The 17,602-nt window shown below is 47.9% G+C and overlaps 1 protein-coding gene across 2 annotated transcripts in view; it reads left to right on the forward strand.

Moving 5' to 3' along the window:
* The window catches only part of GALNT14 (polypeptide N-acetylgalactosaminyltransferase 14), a 90,302-nt gene extending 73,016 nt beyond the window's left edge, over positions 1 to 17,286 (forward strand). For both annotated transcript variants that reach the window (XM_068185968.1, XM_068185969.1), the window contains 6 exons: positions 3,288 to 3,414; positions 6,429 to 6,521; positions 7,837 to 7,920; positions 9,061 to 9,205; positions 16,409 to 16,528; positions 17,103 to 17,286. In XM_068185968.1, coding sequence (XP_068042069.1) covers positions 3,288 to 3,414; positions 6,429 to 6,521; positions 7,837 to 7,920; positions 9,061 to 9,205; positions 16,409 to 16,528; positions 17,103 to 17,261 — 728 coding nt within the window. In that variant the 3' untranslated portion in view covers positions 17,262 to 17,286. The remainder of the gene's footprint in view (positions 1 to 3,287; positions 3,415 to 6,428; positions 6,522 to 7,836; positions 7,921 to 9,060; positions 9,206 to 16,408; positions 16,529 to 17,102) is intronic.
* The last annotated feature ends 316 nt before the right edge of the window (positions 17,287 to 17,602 follow it).

Raw genomic sequence — 17,602 nt, forward strand, 5'->3', positions numbered from 1 at the left:
AAAGAAAGCATTCAAGAGGGGAACTAGACAGGAGAAGAGCAGGAGAGGAGCTGCCATGCTGTGCCTGACCTGCTGTCTGTCTGTGCTTGTCATATGTCTCTGACAGCAGCCAGCAGGAGCTGCTCCTGGGAGATGAACAGTGACAGGACAGCCTGCTCTTGGGGGAAGCTCCATCCTGGCAGCTTGTCCCATGCCCTGTAACAGCAGGCATTGTGCTCCTTATGCCTGGTTATGGTCCATCCTGCAGAGGACAGGTTTCCCTTACTGGTGCTATGCCCCAGGAGACTGGTCCTGACCAAACATGCATTGGCAGTGCTGCAGGGTATACCATGGCCTCGTGTGACAAAGGAAAGCAAAATCAAGGTTAACATGGCAACAACAAAGTGCAGGTCTGCATAGCAGCAGGGCAGATCCTAACGTGCCCATCTTCCTGGGAGCAGAAGCATGTCTGGCCCACAGCTCCATCTCCTGCAGGTGTGGCAGTCAAGGACAGCGTGTCCCATCTCTCCTTTGCACCCTGGTCCCAGCCAGCTCTGAGCAGGAAATGGACAGCAGGAGCTGACCTGCTTGTCTTGGGCATTTGCAGTGAACCATGCTCTTCCTGGTAGCTCAGTCCTGAGGAGGTGCAGGACTCTGGTCCTGAGGAGCAGCACTGCTGCCCTTAATGTTATTGATGGGGCAGCTGGAGGGGGCTGGAGGCTTCAGGCAGAATGAAAGTGAGTGTGTTTGGCTTTGAAGGAGGACACCGTAGGTGTTTTGCATCTTAAATTTACTGAATTCCCTGTAGATGAGTAATGGCAGGAAGGACTTGCAGGCCAGCAAGAAGTGCTAGAGGTATTTTGCTGAATGAGGGTTGAGTCCAGCGCACCCCAACATGTACTGCTCACACCCGTCCTGGGGGTCACTTGGAGGAGCCGTGTGCACTGGCAACATCTCTTGAGGGTCAAGGGAAGCACACTGTTGGTTCCTGCTCTCCTGGCTCCTCTGAGCTGACCCTGTACTGTGCTTTAGTTGGTGCTTCAATTTGCCTTCCCTTGGGACACTTGGCTCTTGGCTGCATGTCCAGAGACCTTGTTTGTTACCTGCCATGGATGGCTCCATGGGTGATCCCTCCCTGTGAAAACTTGTGCTTTTATTGTTTCTGCTGTACCTAGAACAGGCTCTGCAGGGTACAGCTAGCCTGAAACAGAGAGCTCAGACTCCTCGGCATCTCCTGTGCACTGTGTCCTCATTCCAGTTCACAATACACAGAGATGACCTCTTCACTAGGCTTTAAAAAGACCAGGCAAGGACTGAATGGTGGGACTCTTTCAGCACACCAGGGAGCTGCTCTTCTCCCAGGCCGAGCAGAAGGACCAGAGGAGGGGAAGGCAGCTAACAGTAGCTGTCTTTTGCTACAGAGGAGGGGAAGGAAGGCAGCTCACATTGTGCTCCACAGCTGCTCAGCTGGTTGTCCCCTTGTATCAGGTGCCCATGTGACTGACACAGCAGTGCCAGCAGAGTGGCCAGTGCTGTGACACACAGACAAGTGACAGCAGCAGCCACGTGCGAGGAGAACCGAGAGCAGCAGCTTAGAGTGGCCTCATCCTGCCATAATCTCATTTCCCTGCAGCTGTGATTAAGCTTGCTCCCAATATAGCACCAGGACATGGCACAAGGGCACGTTTTATTGGCCTCTTAATACCCAGCACTGGGGAAAGTGGTGAGGCTCCAGCTGCTGTTGGCAGCTCTTGCATGTAAACACAGCAGTGAAGGGAAGGGGGGGGGAATTTCTGGGAAGGAATACTGCTCCCTGCTGTGCTTTCCCACCCCTGCCATTGCTTGTCCCTGCTGCCAGGGCCAGCTGTTGGGGATGGGATCAAAACCTTGAATTTTGGACACAGGCATCAAGGCAAGAAGGCTTTGCAGCTGTGTCAGCCTTCCCTTTCCATTAGCTCAGGAGCAGGTGGGTGTGCTGGGAGCGGGATGGGAGCAACATGAACCTGGCTCCCACCTCTGCAGCAGCTCAGGGCTGAGCTGTGTGTGATCAGAGGGCTTTGGTGGTCCAGGCTCCAATTGGCCTTTGCCTCCTGAAGCTGTGAGCTGTTTTTGGAGGGATGGAAGCTTTGTAAGCCAGCAGTGCCTGCCCTTGGAGGAGGAGGAGTCCTGTTGGCACTGTCCAGTTCCTGCCACAGGTGCTTGTCTTGCCAGCATCCGACCTGGGGACAAGTCATCCTTGTGCTGGCATATATGAGGGGACTGCCGGGAGCACAAGCTGGCAAAGACAATGGGTGTTCTCCTGTCTTAATTTTGTAGTTAAATGAGGGAGGTATGTGTGAAAAGGAATTAGTAGTTTTGAAGTAGATACTTGCTACATATAGCTCTGCACTGTCAACAGATGATAAAATAGGATTCAGAGAACTGCAGAAGCCTTTTCATTTTAATTTCATTTCTTTTCTACACTGGTTCTGTCTGAGCATGACTGTCTGACAATAGAGCTATAGATTCATAGCTTCATAAGCATCAGGACCAGATGGACCCATTAGATCAGCCATGCTGCTTACCCTTCCTACCTCATCCAGCTCCCTGCCAAGAGCTTTATAACTTCTGGTGTCAATTGTGCCACAGGCTCATTTTCCTTGAGAAGGGCTCTGTGGGCCAGCCATAGAGTGGTTTGGAGTGACTGGGAGACATTTCCTATACTGACAACTTATCCAGGTTTTTGGGATAATCCAAAACCTGCTGACCTTGGCTTGTGTGAAGGTGTATGCCTTACTTGACTGCAGCATTGGCACTCAAGGCCCAGAGTACCTGGGCAGGGTAAGCTCCTGTCCATTTTGGGACAGGCGATGGATGCACAGCTCTCTGTTCACTTTGCAGGGTCAGTGGTGGATTCATAAAGATAATGACAGTTGTAGTCATTAATGGAGAGAATTCATAGCTTCTCCTGCTGAACTTGAGAGCCCTTTGGAGGGAAGTGACTCTGAAACAGGCAGTGCAGATGTAATAAGGGAGGCACAAAACTGGCGAGAGGATTCTGCAGTGTATGAAAAGGGACCTGCTTACGGTCTCACACTCACCATTGTGATTGCACCTGCTGTGCTAGAGGCAGGTTTCAAGTGCACTGACTTCAAACAGCTTGCAAAGAAGCTTCAAAATGTGCTTTTAAGACTGTTGTGCCTAGGAAAGCCCGTCTGGTAATTGATTTACCCCAGTTTAATGTTGCAGAAGATGAAGTAAGAGCTACCACCAGGATTCAGACTGCTCTAGGACAGAAAGACAAAGTGCTGAAGCTGCTTCTCTTACAGAAATCTCTTTCCGTGTGTGGATGTGTGGAGGGAGCCTGGAAATCATCCCCTGCAGCCGTGTTGGGCACGTCTTCCGGAAGAAACATCCCTATGTCTTTCCAGAGGGAAATGCCAATACATACATTAAGTAAGTGCACTTGCTTTGGGTTTTTTTTTTTTTTTTTGTGAATCAGCCTTGTAGAGAGAGGGGGTGGAGCAGAGAAGACAGGCAGGAAAGTTTGTTTGGAAAACTTTGAAATATCCTTGGGCAGGAATTTCTTGAGCTGAAGAAAATGTAAGTCAATACAGCTGTCCCATAGGATTTCTTCAGTGTTGAGAGTATGACAGAAATAGGACATTTATATGGTAGCTTTCATCAGCACAGAAATGGAGGGACGTCCCCAGCACATCCCTGAGTGCTGGCTGCTGGGACATCAAATGGTTTAGACCTTGAGGTCATCAGAATACATTTATGATGACCTGAAATCAGGCTGCCAGCAACGGCTGTCAGGAGCCAGTGACCTTAGCTGAGGGCTCAGTGTGGCTCAGCTGAACCAGAAAATTTGGTTCCCAGTGCCTCTCTGGGATGGGAACCACACATCTTGCTGGAGAGGGTGGCTCTGTCTCCAGGCTGGTGTCCTCTCCTGTGCAGAGGCAGCAGTGGGCTGCACCTGGCTGGCATGGACACCGAAGGGACTGCCAGGGCATACCAGCTGAAGGGCACCTCTCCTCACACACAGGAACATAGACTGAATCAGGTACTGAAAGGGCTGCCTGAAATGGGCTAAGATCCTGGAAACTTCCTGGGCAAAGAAGGAGGAAATCCAGAAGCGGGAATAGGCATGGGAAAGATGATCAGAGCAGCTAGTGAGGTCAGGAAGGATTTCCTCCATTTTTAGAGTGTGAGGCTGAACATTGTTGCTTAAGTGAATGACAGAGAAAAGCACTGGGGGCACTCAGAGTAAATGCAGGGTTGTTTCTGAGCTAACCTGCAGCTGTGAGTGCTTACACAGCAGGCTTTCCTTTTAGTGTGGGCTTCCCACTGTCAGAAGGAGCCAGCGGCATTTGTGAAGACCCAGGTATCTGCCACAGGTTACTGCTGACCCAGGCTCTCTGCAGCTTCCTCAGGCTTTGCTTGAGACAAGGGGGAGTGCAAATGACACCTCTCACTAACACCTAATGTGTGATTTCCAGCCCCACAGTGGGTGGAGCAGGAAGGGGATGGCTGTGACCAGCACAGGGCATCATCAAGGAGCAGGGCACAAATTTGAGAATCACTAGCAGGGCTCTTGCTTTCAGTAGTGAAGCAATACTACTTCAGATGGGCCTGGGATGTGGCAAAGTCTCCCCTGTCAAAGCCACTGCAAACCTGAGTGAAAAGGTGGTGCCTGCATTGCATCACCTGCAGGAGGAGCAAGGGGAGCTTGAATGGGTACAGCTCTTCTGACTCCCTGCCAGGCACAGGCCTCTGGGGACTTCGGGGACGTCTGTGTCATGGCTGGGTGTGAGCCTTGGCACTTATGCCCGTGTTTCTTGTAAACTCACATGAGCTCAGGAAGTCAAACAAAGGAGCTCTGCACACTGGGGATGGTTAGGTATAGGTGTAGACACTGATTTAGTCATCTCTTGAGCAAGAGCACTTAGACTATTGCCTTAGAGAGAGAAAGGAGGAAGCCCATGAATCAGCAAGGAACTGAGAATCAGTCTGGAGAAAAGTACCTGTAGGCATCAGGAGCTGGGACGTTATTAACCTGAGGGTATCTATCAGCTTTAATGGTATAGTGTATAGACTGAGAAGAGAAGCAGCTCCTGGCAACCTGATGCTCTGTAGCACTTCTCTTTAAATAGAGGTGTTAGCAAAATGTATCTCCACCTTTCTGCCAGATACTGGTTGCTTTTCCACAGAGCCCCTACTTCAGTGTGAGAGACAGCTCAGGCTCCAGTGTAGTGCTCGCTTCATGTGCAGAATAATCCTTTTCTGGGCACCTGGGGCTTGTCTGTGATAGAGTAAGGGTTAAATTTAGTAGCTTAGAATTGAAATCATAGGAATGATTTCTAAACTGTATCGGGGGTTGGTGGTGGCCAGAGCAGGCAGGTAGAAGGAATAGGCCTGGACCTGCAGGACAGCCAGGCCTTGGGAGTGAATGATAGCCCTGTAAACAGTAATTGTCTTAACCAAATTAAGCATGGTCTTCAGTAAATCAAGTGTAGTCCTCAGTAAGTCAAGCGAAACAGCACCTGTGTAGAAATGGGAACTAGAATAGAACAATACAAGTTAATAATCAGTGTGGGGTGGGGAGGAGTAGAAGGGGTTATAAGCTACCGATTCGGGTGTATCATTGAAGCCCAGATCTGGGGTCTCACCCCCAGGCTTCCGCGCGCTTCAATAAAACACCTTCATATACAATCAATTCTGATTGTGTGTGGATCCTGACGCTAACAGCTGGATCCAGAGCCTGCCTACAGCACCTGCAGCTTAGTGGTGTGGCAGCAATAGCTTGGAGACACTGGCCTGCCTTGGAGCAGGAGACTGGAGGACTCCCCTGATCTGGGCAGGGACAGGCAGATAGGCACAGAGCAGGAAATCCATTTGCAAGAGGAGTTAGAGCCATCTGAAGCCAACAGATTTGCTGAGGTTCAGAAACCTTCTGCAGAGATTTGGCTGATGTGGGAGAGTGGAATTTGTGCTGCAGTACTGTGGTGGGGCCACTTTCTCTTTAAGTTTTGAATGCTGAGGTTTGCCTCAGTGAAATCCAGGAGTGCAAAGCAGGAGAGGCCATTCAGGACTGAAACAAAGGAAATACTTGTGAATCTTAGAGCTCCATCCCAGCCACTAAATAAAACCCTAGGCATTCCTTCCTGCCTTGGAGATAATGCTTAAGATAACCTTCAGTTCTGACTCTGGTGGATGCAAAGCATCCAGCTGTGTTTGAAACAGTGAATTCTTCATCCAAGCTTTGTTTGGTCTGATGTGTTTGGTCCCTGAGTAATGGGAAGGAAGGAGTACCTTCTGTAGTAGTGAGGCATGGGCTGGCTCAGAGGGGGCTTGGGTGAAGACCAAGCTGAGAGTGGGAGGAGGGCAGGATGGATCATTTGGTGCATTCTGGAGGATGTCACCTTGCAGGCCTCCTTGGTTTCAGCATGTCCCCTTGCCTCCCTCAGGAACACCAAGCGCACGGCCGAGGTGTGGATGGACGAGTTCAAGCAGTACTACTACGCCGCCCGGCCCGCAGCCCAGGGGAGGCCCTTTGGGAAGTAAGGATTCTTCCTGTGCCCTGCCTGGGCCCTGCCTGCTGCAGTGGGTGCTCACAGAGATGTTCCCTGCTGTGGAAACCCACCTGTGTTGTTTCTGTAGTGACAATGACATAGTGATGATAGGCACATGCTACAGCAGTGAGGTGGATAAACTGCCAGTTTAAATGCTGTGCTGGTTTATTCCAGTGAACCAAATCTAGGTGGGGGAAAACCCCCTCTGCCTCTGTCCTGTCCTTGGCATAACACAGAACTACTTCTGATCCCAGAGCAGAGTTTGGTAAGGAGAGTCCAGAGGTGTTGGTGGCAGCTGACAGGCAGGAAAAGCATCAGATTTTTGACCTGTTGATGCTTTGTTGGAAGGCTGCAAGTGTTTGTGTGCAGAGAGTTTGCCATTCATTCTATGAGGAGTCAGAAATGCCTCCCTGTCAGGAGGACTGTAAATATTTGTGTTGCATTTCTCATTTTCACATGCTTTTCTGTGCCTTAGAAAGTTTCCTTCAGACTCTAAGGGGCTCTGAGTCCAAACTTGAATTCCTTGTGATCCCTCTTCAATCTCCAGGATAAATAATTTTAAGTCCTGGTGACTCCCCTGTTTCCTCTGAATTAATATTCTCCTCCCATCCATCAGCACAGAATGAAGTAGCAGCTCTGTCCTCTGCTTAGGGTATAGAGAAGTTAACCTATGTGAAAAGGAGGTACTGGAGGCTTCTGACTATTCCATAAAAGCCAGCTCATAACAACCCCACAGCTGGAGGCTGGCCCAGGGAGGAGCTGGAGTTTTGAAAATGTCATTGTACAGCATGATCCTTGAACGGAATTTTTGTCCTGACTAATAAAAGAAAAGTGTTTCACTGTGTGATTAACTTCTGCTGCCTTACCAGCGTGTTGAGGTGCTCTTGCAAATCAAGACCTCCTGTAGTCCTGTAAACCAAGAATAACTTAGAATAGCAAACAGCATATTTTAATTTTCCAGTATGTTCATATGTTCAGGTAAGGGTTATAGTAGACAGCATACATTTTTTACTAATAATTTTTAAATGACTGTGCTCTTCCATGAATCTTCTCAGCTCCAGACTCCTTGTTAAAATGACAATATGTCATCGTGCCATTTTACCAAGTGAAATGGTAAGAGAGACCTCCAAAGAGACAGATCAAAACAACTGCTCAAGCTCGTACAGAGAGAAACAGAGCTGCTGATGCTCTTGCATTTGCTGTCTGTGCATTTCTGATGGGTTTCTCTCATCCTCCCTGTTTGGTGTGTTGGGTCTCACCTTCATCATTTCCATTGTATCTCTGTGATATTTTCTTCCCACAGCATCCAGAGCAGAGTGGAGCTCCGGAAGAAGTTGAAATGCCACAGCTTCAAGTGGTACCTGGAAAACGTTTATCCTGAACTTCGGTACGGATGGGCGGTCTCCACCTGTGTCCAGCAGGCCAGTGGGATGCTCCATCCCTCCCTCCTGCCCCACAGAGCTTTCTTCTGCCCAGAGACATAGGCATCTCCTCCCTTGGGCTTCACAGAAGGGCAGAGACAATTTTGTGCTGCACAGCTTGCTCACAGTGTGACATTCTGCAGGGCTTGGGAGATCCTTGGGGGGTCCCTTCCAACTCGGGATATTCTGTGATATCCGCTTCCTGCAAGCTCTTTGCTGCAGGGCTGGTGAGGGACAAAGCACCAGTTATTCCCATTTGCTCTCGGGAATTCATTAGATATCCTCCTGCCCAAGCTGTGGAGCAGGTTGTGTAGGGAAGTAAGAGAATTTCCTTACAAAAGTATCCCAAGGCAGAAAAGTCACCATAGCGTCTGCAGGGGTGTTTTGGTACTTAATGACTCCTACTTACTAAACAAGCACCTAATTTCCAGTCCTTTCACACTGTTCTATGGCACTTAAGGCTTCTCTGTTGTGAAACCATTCACTCTAGGATTTTATGACTTGTATTGAGATGGTTCTGCCTTGCTCCTAGCCTAATGCTTTGATAAATATTGTTGCTTTTGCACAGATATCTTTTAGTTGCCAGTTTACACCAGAAGCCATTGCATTAATTCCCCTGATCCCTATCAGGAGCCATCCTCAGAAAGGATGGTAAAATTCTGGAGTTACCTTCAGGGACCTGCTGGTGCAACAGCTGAGTGCAGAATCACTGTGTAAAAATGATGATTTATAGCCATTTTCTTACTTTTTTTTTTTTTTTTTTTGCCATGTGTGGCATTGCACAGCAGCATTCACAGGCAATGCCAGGGCTCTGTGACAGCTTGTTGTAAAGTTCCTCTCTCCTGTAAGCTGAAGGCTGCTCACAGCCTACTCCTGGCTCCTGTGTTTGCCTTGGGCAGTTATTTATTTTTTCTTCTTATAAAGGTCAGCCATCCGTCTCTGAGTGCTGCTTCTGCAGCATCCCTGTCCACGTGCTGCTCTCAGTGCTTCAGTATTGTGGTAGATCTTGCCACTCCTCATTTCCTGAAGGTGAAATGGTGCAACCTTAGCCCACTGAGCCTCCCTGTGTGGGGCAGTACGATGTTGTTGTCATGCTGTTCCCACAGGATTCCCGAGGAATCGCTCTATCAGACTGGGATCATCAGGCAAAGGCAGAGCTGCCTGGAGTCACACAAGTCTGAAGACCAGGAGTTCCCCATGCTGAGCTTAACTCCTTGTAATAGTAGCAAGGGCACAGTGCCAAAGGCACAGGTAAGATGTGTTGTGTATCCCCATAATGCTGGATGGGAAGAAGCCGTGGGGGCAGCTTCAAGATGATTTCTTAAGGTTGTTAAAGCTCTGTTGGAGGATTTACCCATTCTGCCAGTGTCTTTCCTTAGGTAGCCTGTCATTAAACCTTAGCAGCTCCACCTGACCTTGGTGGAGGCTCTGGGCAGCTGCAGGGACTGGTGCAGGAGCCACAGGACAGTGTGTCCCACTCATCTCCATGGGAGCCTATGCTGAGCTCTTCCCACTGCCCAGGAACACCATGCTGCACAGATCAAAGGCAAAGAGAATTATAACTTCCTGTCATCTCTTGGCCTTTTTTCTCTCAGAATGGACTGAATCGCAGTGGCATTTGTAACTTCATAGTCTGCATTCTCTCAGTATTGGATTGCCCATTAAACTAGCAAGGATTTAATGAAGATGATCTCAGTTTTTTTTTAGTCTCATTGAGACAAGAAAAAGCTGTATGAATTGATGTTCTCAAAAGCTCAGCCTAGGAGATTTTAGAGCCAAGAGCAGGCACATGTGCCTTGCTTCCTTTCTGGAGCAAGACACTGAAGATACACACAGCTTCAAAACTCACCTTTGTGATTTTGGGCATGTCAGTAAGTTCTGTGTTCCCATCTATAAAACAGGGAGAATAACAATCCCTTGCTTCTCCATGAAATAATTCAGTAGGACATGGTGTGGTGTGCTTGCTTCCACTTGATTGTACATCCTTAACCCTCATGGTTACATATTCAAACCAGGTAGCTGTGCATATAAAAGGCCCAGCTTGGGGAGACTGCTTAAAATATCCCTGATCTGTGTGTGCAAACAAAGCATGTCATTATGTGTGTCTCTTTTAAATGCAGTTGCATGCCTGTCTGTAGGCAGGAAATTAATATCTGTTTCACAGCATGGCAAAATCAACAATGACTATTGGAATATTGGTCAGTTCAGAAAATGTAGTTAATATAATTGCAAGTGCCACACAGTAACACTTCTTACAGTTTCACTGGTTTCCCTGTTCCAGAATAGTTTTTTTCTTCCACTGCTACATGGACTTTTCACACAAACAGTGAGCTGATGAGAGCAGGTCATCATGTTTTTCTAGCTCTGCAGAAGAAAGGAAAAGTGTTCTAACAACAATAGCAACTTCCAATGAATCAACTGTTTTTAAAAAAAAAAATCTGAGAAAATCAGACTGAAGAATGCTGCTGCAAGTTAGTGTTTCAAAATGAAATGGTATTGGTCTTTCTGAAATACCAATTTGATGTGGTATTTTAAAATGAGAAATGTCATGCCAACAAGTTGGATTGTTTCATTCCTACTAAACACATTTTGTTTTGACATTTCTGTGCACTAAATTTTCGGAATTTTTCACACCACGAACTTTTCATCTTCCTGTTCTGATTCTGCATCAGTTTGCAATAGGTCAACACTTCCCACTGGATGGCAACTCTATTTCTTGTGCACATCCAGGACTAACTTTGCAAAGGAACATAAAAATGCACTACAAACAGATTGCAGAATGACTGCACTCAGTACACAGCAGGAAGAAAGAAAAGCCTTTCCTTTTTATCTTTCTCTGTCTTTCTAGTATAGTTCTTTGTTACTTGTACCTATGGAGAATAGTTCAGATTAAAGCAGGATATTTAAACTTTTATTGTGAATAGAAACTTGTATTCTAATGACTCAGTTGCCACAAGACCACCTGAGTTTGTGGATGACGTGAGTGTTACAGTCACCAGGCTGTGTAGGACTGATTATGCAGCAGTCCTGAATGCTACTTGGTTTTGCATTTGATACACCAGAATAGAGCAATAATCTTCACTTTTAACACACTGAAGTCACGTCTTGTTTACCCTAAGCTTCATTTTGTGAAAAATAGGCTTAGCTAAATCAAAGCTGTGCTTCCTTGGCATTCAGTAAGTACCGTGGAAATATCCTGGCTGTCCAAATTCTTTATTATCACAATTACAGTAGCAGTAATTTGGTTGCTTTGATTGCCTTTCTGTAGCTGTCTCCCTGCTGGGCTGCCCCAGCCCTTTACCAACATTACATGCACAAAGGCTTGAGACTGGGTGTGAGAAGATCTAGGCTGTCATGGTTTGAGGAGGCACAGGAGCTGTCAGATGGTAATCAATTGCTCTTTATTTTATGTTTTTCTAACTGTAGCGTAGGGGAAGGGTGTTGTGAGACCTCTGGCTACATCCATAGTTGGAGTAAATTGAGACGAGTACTCAGTGGTGAAATCAGACTTACACCCTTAGAAGGTCTCAAAAAACCTCCCTGGCTATGTCGGTGTTGGTCCTGAATCACTGAAAGGGGCACTGAGGTGCAAGAAGACCCCTCATCTTTGTGTAGGAGAGCTTTTGTCTTATCATCCTGGGGATCCACTTGGCCCTTTCCTCTCCAGAAGGCCTGGCAGCGGGCAGGGTGGGCTCTGTCCCTTGAAGTGGCTCTCAGAGGGATTTGAGGTGGTTGAGGACCTCAGGGTGGCTGTCAGAGGGCTCTTGAGTTAGTGACGGGCAGAGATGTTTGTGCAGTGCCCGTCCCCAACGCACAGCAGACTCTGCCTGTGCTCCTGCCCACTGGAGCCTCGGCACTCCACGCCTTGTTGCATCTCATTTGCTAAATGAACAGATTGACTTAGTTTTTCACGAGAGAAATGCATCTGAGGGAAAATAATTGATCATAATTTTGTCCTCATCTATCTAATGAAGATGTGAGTAGCTGGGGTTATTTTTTTCAAACTAAGTGTCAGTTGGTATTAGTTCATAGAGTTTGGAAAAGACATCTGACTGGGATTTATTTAAGTCATTAGCGGCTTCAGGAAACCTGACATACTTCAGATAAAAAATCTGAAGATGCTTTGACCTGGATATAACACATGTGTAAGCAGTTGCTGCAAGAGGAATGTAAAGCTCAGGCATCTTTTAGACAAGCAAGGAAACAAGGGAAATGCTGCAGCATCCGTCTCCTGGGCCTGCACCCCAAAATACCTGGGGTTTGCAGCTGAGTGGCTGCCATTGCATTTGAGTGGCATGACCTTGACTTTTATTGGGAAGGAAAGGCAGCGTGATGATCTGCCTGATGTGGCTTGAGGTCCTCTGTGTGCTGATTAGATCTGCCTGTTTTTTGGAGAGCATTTAGCATCTGTCCAAACTAAGTGACCCTCCTGAGACATCTCAACCATAAACATTCTCTTCTGACCCTCCTCCCCTCAAAAGTCTTCATTCTTCTCCATGGGCATGACCTGCCCCAGCTGTAGGTTGGCTGGAGCTGTGGGAACCAGGCTGAGCAAGCAGAGCAGGGGACAGCAGTGTCATCTCTGCACCCAGGATGTCCTGGGCACCTCGTGTACTTTGCTTTCCCTCTCCTGAGAAGTGTAGAATTTCCAGTTGTATCCCAGGGTCTTTGATGAGAGCAGCACTTTGGTATCCTTAGGTGACTCGTGCAGTCGCGTGCCTTGGGAAGTCCTTCTCTGGGATTTAAAGAAGATAATTGGATAATTAGATTGTTCCACCTTCTTCAGAAGCACTTCTCTCTTGCTCTTACCCCTGCTTTAGGGCACGGCTGACCTCTCGCTTGGCAGCAGAGGCCTCGCTGTCACGGAACGCTGGGCTCCCCTGGGACTGCTCCTTCCTGGGCTAAGGGGCACCTTGCTCCATCTGCCAGCCAGGCAATGCCAAGCCAAAGGTCACTCTTGAAAATAATTTGCTCAGTTCACAATAATGCTGAGTAGCGGTGACAGGTGCCGGCTCAGATGATGCTAAAGCCTTGAGAAACATTCACAAGCCTCCGATGAGGGGTTGGTGTTATCTGAGGTTTTGGAGGAAGGGGGTTGCTGGTTGTGCTGTGCAGCTGGTGATGCTCTCTTCACCAAGTCCACCCTCTTCCTCCTGGCTCCACCACCCCTCCATCTTTGCCTTTGAAAAGGCAGGAAATCTTGATGTCAGTTTTACCTCATAGATGTATTTTTCTTTGGTTCTGGGTCAGCTCTAAACCCTGATGGCATCTCCTCAGGCAAGCCTGCAGTCCTGAAGCCATGCTAGCTCCTTGCAGGGCTCCTTAGGGGTACCATGGGCTGCTCTATCCACCACAGCCTCTGCTGTGCTGGCCACGTCAGTGTGCCAGGGATTAGGAGATAAAGTAGTTCCTCATGGAAAAAAAGAAAAAAAAATAATCCCAACTCATAAAAATAAGGGAAGAAAAGGGGTAAGATAAAAATTTTTTGTAGCCATGGCCATGTATTTTAAAGTCCTTCATGGATTCTGTGGTGTTCAAATTACTTCCCTCCTCCTTCCCCTTCAAATTTCTTAATTTTCTGCATAATTTTCTTTGGCTTTCATCTAGGGCTGAAAGGGAAGGAAGACATGATTAGAGCTGGATAAAACATTTTCAACAGGACTGGCTTCCATAAAAAGTCATTCTGCCGAAATAGATGAGCTGTGTGAAAATCTGTCAGCTGAGATAAAGACAGTGGAAGGACAGCCTGGGGGCTTGAGGGTAGGATCCAGTGTCAGCTGTGGAACTGGTGCACACATCCAGCTCTGGAGCCCTCACTTCTTCTGATGAACAACAGCTTAGGGAAAATGGTTATCACCACCCTTCCTATCCCATGGTCCAGTGCTGGATGAGAGGATGGCTCTGCCTTGAGAGGATGTGAATATTCTGAAGGTTTGAACATAGCCTGGTCTGGATAAAAAATAATGGAGGACCTCTGGTAGGAGCAGTCTTCTGTAAGATAATCTCAGTGAAGATATCAAAATAAACAAAAAGTCCCATGGCCTGGGTTAGTTGAAAAATTCAACATATACACAAGTTACAGCATTAACTGGCTGCTGCTGAGGAGCCTCATGGGTGCATCTTCAGCCCTGTCCTGAGCTAAAATGACCAACAACTGGTTAAAAATGTTAAGCAGGTTTTCAAAGCGGCTTGTAGCAGCGTGGGTGCGAAGAACAGATGTTGGAGCTTGCCCCATAGGGTTTGGTTCTTCGCAGATGCTGGACTAATTTGGCACCTGATTTCCCAGGCTGGTGGTTTACACAGCAGCAGACAGCGTGCAGGGTTGGGATGTCTGGAATGTGTTCACTGTGGGATCAGGTGAACCCTGCTCCGTATGACAAAGAAAAGTGGTTGCCAGAAGGGTGTGGATTACAGCTTTGAAAATGAATGCTTGTTATGTACCCAGATCCTGGGCAGCTCTTGCTGACGAGCCTGTGGGCAGGCTGTTCAGAAAGCCAGGTTTGATTTCCATGAGCTCTTGGGGAATAATGGGCTAGGAAGCACAGAGTATGAGGATCACAGTGTGAAGTCCTTGTGGAGCTGGGTCTGCTATGCAAAAGCGTGTTTTTCCTTACACGTGGCTAAAAACCTGAATGAAAATGGGATTTATATTCCCAGGAGTTAAATGCCTGTACCTGTCTGTTTTGAAGTTGAGGAGAGGAGTTAGAGCTGCTGGCAGTGACAAATATCAAAGGACTGGAAGCATGTCCCTGCTCTAATAACTCATGCTAATGCAACCCAAAACCTCCACCATTCAAAGCCAGGGGTGCTGCAGGCATCCCAGCTCTGAGAGTAGGACAGCCATTCTTCACGTTCCCCTCCAGCACTCAGAAAGGGTTGAAGTCTCCCTGGAGCCCCATTTTTCCAGCCCCAGCCTAACAGCCGTATGTTTGAGCACTGCCTTCCCCTCCACTGCCAACACTGCTGCTCACGTCACTTCTCATGGAGCTCTGATTTTTCCATAGCTGAGCTCCCAACTGTTCTGCTTCCTCTTTGCACCTTTTCTTTCCCAGCAGGTTCAGAGTTTTCATAACCTGTACCTTGCTAAAGCATGTGCCATGGCTCCTGGGGTCTCTTGTGGGAACCCTTTTGCTCCCTGGCCTTGCTGTCTCTGGCAGAGTTATTGCACTCTGATAGTGAAGCCAGCCTGCTGTTGGTCCTCCAGCCCTGCTCACCTGCCCTGCCACGGCTCAGAAACCTGCTTTCCATCTGCTCCCACTGCTGCTGCTCAGAGCCATTTACACAGCAGGAGCTGATCCTGCTTTGCACCCTGGATGGGAGCCCTCAGAAAGCCCTTGCAGCCCCACTCTTTCTAATTTCAAAGTTGATGCTCACAGGAAGTTACAAGCAAAACACCTGTTCCAGAAATCCCTCTCCAGGGTTATGTAAAAGCATGGCTTGTGGTTTCCCATCAGCCAAACCAGCTCTTGTCTGCTTGTGCGCACACACAAATAACAGGGAGACAGACATCCCTTGGCTGGGATCCTCTCAAGAGGTGCTCTTGGGTAATACAAGCACAAGTGAGTGATAGAAAATGTTCAGCTGGAATAAACGTTGGAGTAAACTTCTGTGAAACACTCCTGGGCTAAGCAGTGTGTCTGTACATCCATGGTGCTTTGTCCAGCACATTTGCAAATCCTCATCAAACTATCGGCTGCTCCTCTTCTCCCAAAAACATCCAGTGGTGAAAAAGATGGTAATCCCCGAGATCTCCTGTTGTTTGGTAAGCATCACACAGGACAAAGAGTCTCTGCTCCTCCAAAGTTTATTTCTGGGGCTGAGAAGCTGATAAGAAGCTGGTGAACATGAAAAAGCAACAAAAGAAAAAAAAATCTCCAAGACAACCCAGTGGAATGAGAGTAGCAATGGTTATAGCCAACCATTACAGCAAACCTTTGAAATTTGGTCCCAGTATCTTGATAGAAAGCAGATCTTTACCTCTTATTTTGGTGATATTTGGGATCAGAGCCCCAGGAGTGTCAGATATTTGCTATATATCACCTCTTGTCTCCCACTGACAGCTGCAAAGCATCTCTGCTGCTCTTCCCTGAAAAAATAGGATTGCACATTGTGTGGTTAGTAGTGTTCCTGCCTCTCTTCTGTTTTTTTCCCATCCTTCTGTTCTCCAACCACAGCCCAGTTCTGGCTATGGAATCTTTTGTCTCATGAAACATGTTCTTCCAGCAGCTTTTGTAGACATTTTCTATGGTACCTGCAGTCCCTCAATGACAACTGCAATTTTGGGGAGGCTTGAAACATCCCATTGACTTCTCCTGATGCCTCTTGAAGTCAGTGAGGTTTGTGCTTGATTTTGTAAGGGGCAGGATCCAAGCCAAAGTGTTTGTTTTCCAGGTAAAAGATCAGAAAGAATCAACACTGCTCTCTCACCACCTTTCTTTTTCTTCCTCTGTGCAGGAATGGACGTACACATACAACCACCACGTCCGCCAGCAGCAGCTGTGTTTGTCTGTGTACACTCTCTTCCCTGGTTCCCAGGTGCTGCTGTCACCTTGTAAAGAAGGTGACAACAAGCAGGTGAGCCCTTTTCACTGATTCCCCGTTTTCTTTGAAATTCCCTTTCTTTCATCACAGTATTACTGCACATTAAATGGCCTGTGCTCTGACTTCATCTGGGAAGCACAGTCACTTTGGGAGTACAGACTCTGGCCTGTTCAGCCCTTTGCCTCTTAAATGAGTGTGTTGATAAGGATGTCTATTAGTGAGGGTGGTGATCTGGATACTTCAATGCAGAAGTCAAACCCAAACTGGCAATTTAGTTCACATGGGCTGCCAGTCAGGCAGCAGATGCTAACATTTCCCTGTAGTTAATCACTGAGCTGGCATTTGAACCAGTGACCTGGGGAAAAGCTGTTAGTAATATATTATCTCCCTGAAGGCAGGCAGAGGCCGAGTTAAATGAGTGTGCTTCTGATGGAAAAAATGCTCAGCGTGAGCTCTGCCTGGTGTGGGTTTGGGGACCTTGTACTTGACAGCATCAGACCACAAAGGCTTGATGACAGCTGTCCTCTTGATGCTGGAACAGTGCAGTAAAAGCATGGTGGGGAGGAAGCTTGTTCACCTGTGTCTCCTGTCGCGTGTCTCCCCTCAGCGCTGGGGCAAAGTCGGGTCACACATCGAGCACATAGCTTCACGCTTTTGCTTGGACACTGAGACCATTGGGGACACCCACGAGAGCATCAAAGAGCTCGTCATCAACCCGTGTGAGAGCACAGCCATGAGCCAGCGCTGGGACATGGTGATGTCTTGACCTGCTGGAGGACGTGCGCAGTGGGGACGGGCACCGGGACGTGGCTACGCGCGGCTGAGATGCACCGGCTGGGGCTTAAATCCAAACCATCGGGGGTCCCTGTGTGCTGTGGGACAGGAGGAGAATCACTCAAATCAAAATGGGACACAGCACTCCAGGTGGAGCAGCGGATGTTGACTGCCAGGCATGCAGCTGGTATTGGCCTGGTGAGGGTCAAGGAGGAGGGATGGCAGAAAAACAAGCTTGAAATGTTTTAGAGGGGGACTGGGGCTCCTGCAATGGGCTGTACAAAACTTCAGCATGCACAGCGTTGATTAATCTCCTTGGCAACGCAGGTAGAA

The sequence above is a fragment of the Anomalospiza imberbis genome, chromosome 3 (assembly GCF_031753505.1).
Source record: "Anomalospiza imberbis isolate Cuckoo-Finch-1a 21T00152 chromosome 3, ASM3175350v1, whole genome shotgun sequence".
Lineage (NCBI taxonomy): Eukaryota > Metazoa > Chordata > Aves > Passeriformes > Viduidae > Anomalospiza > Anomalospiza imberbis.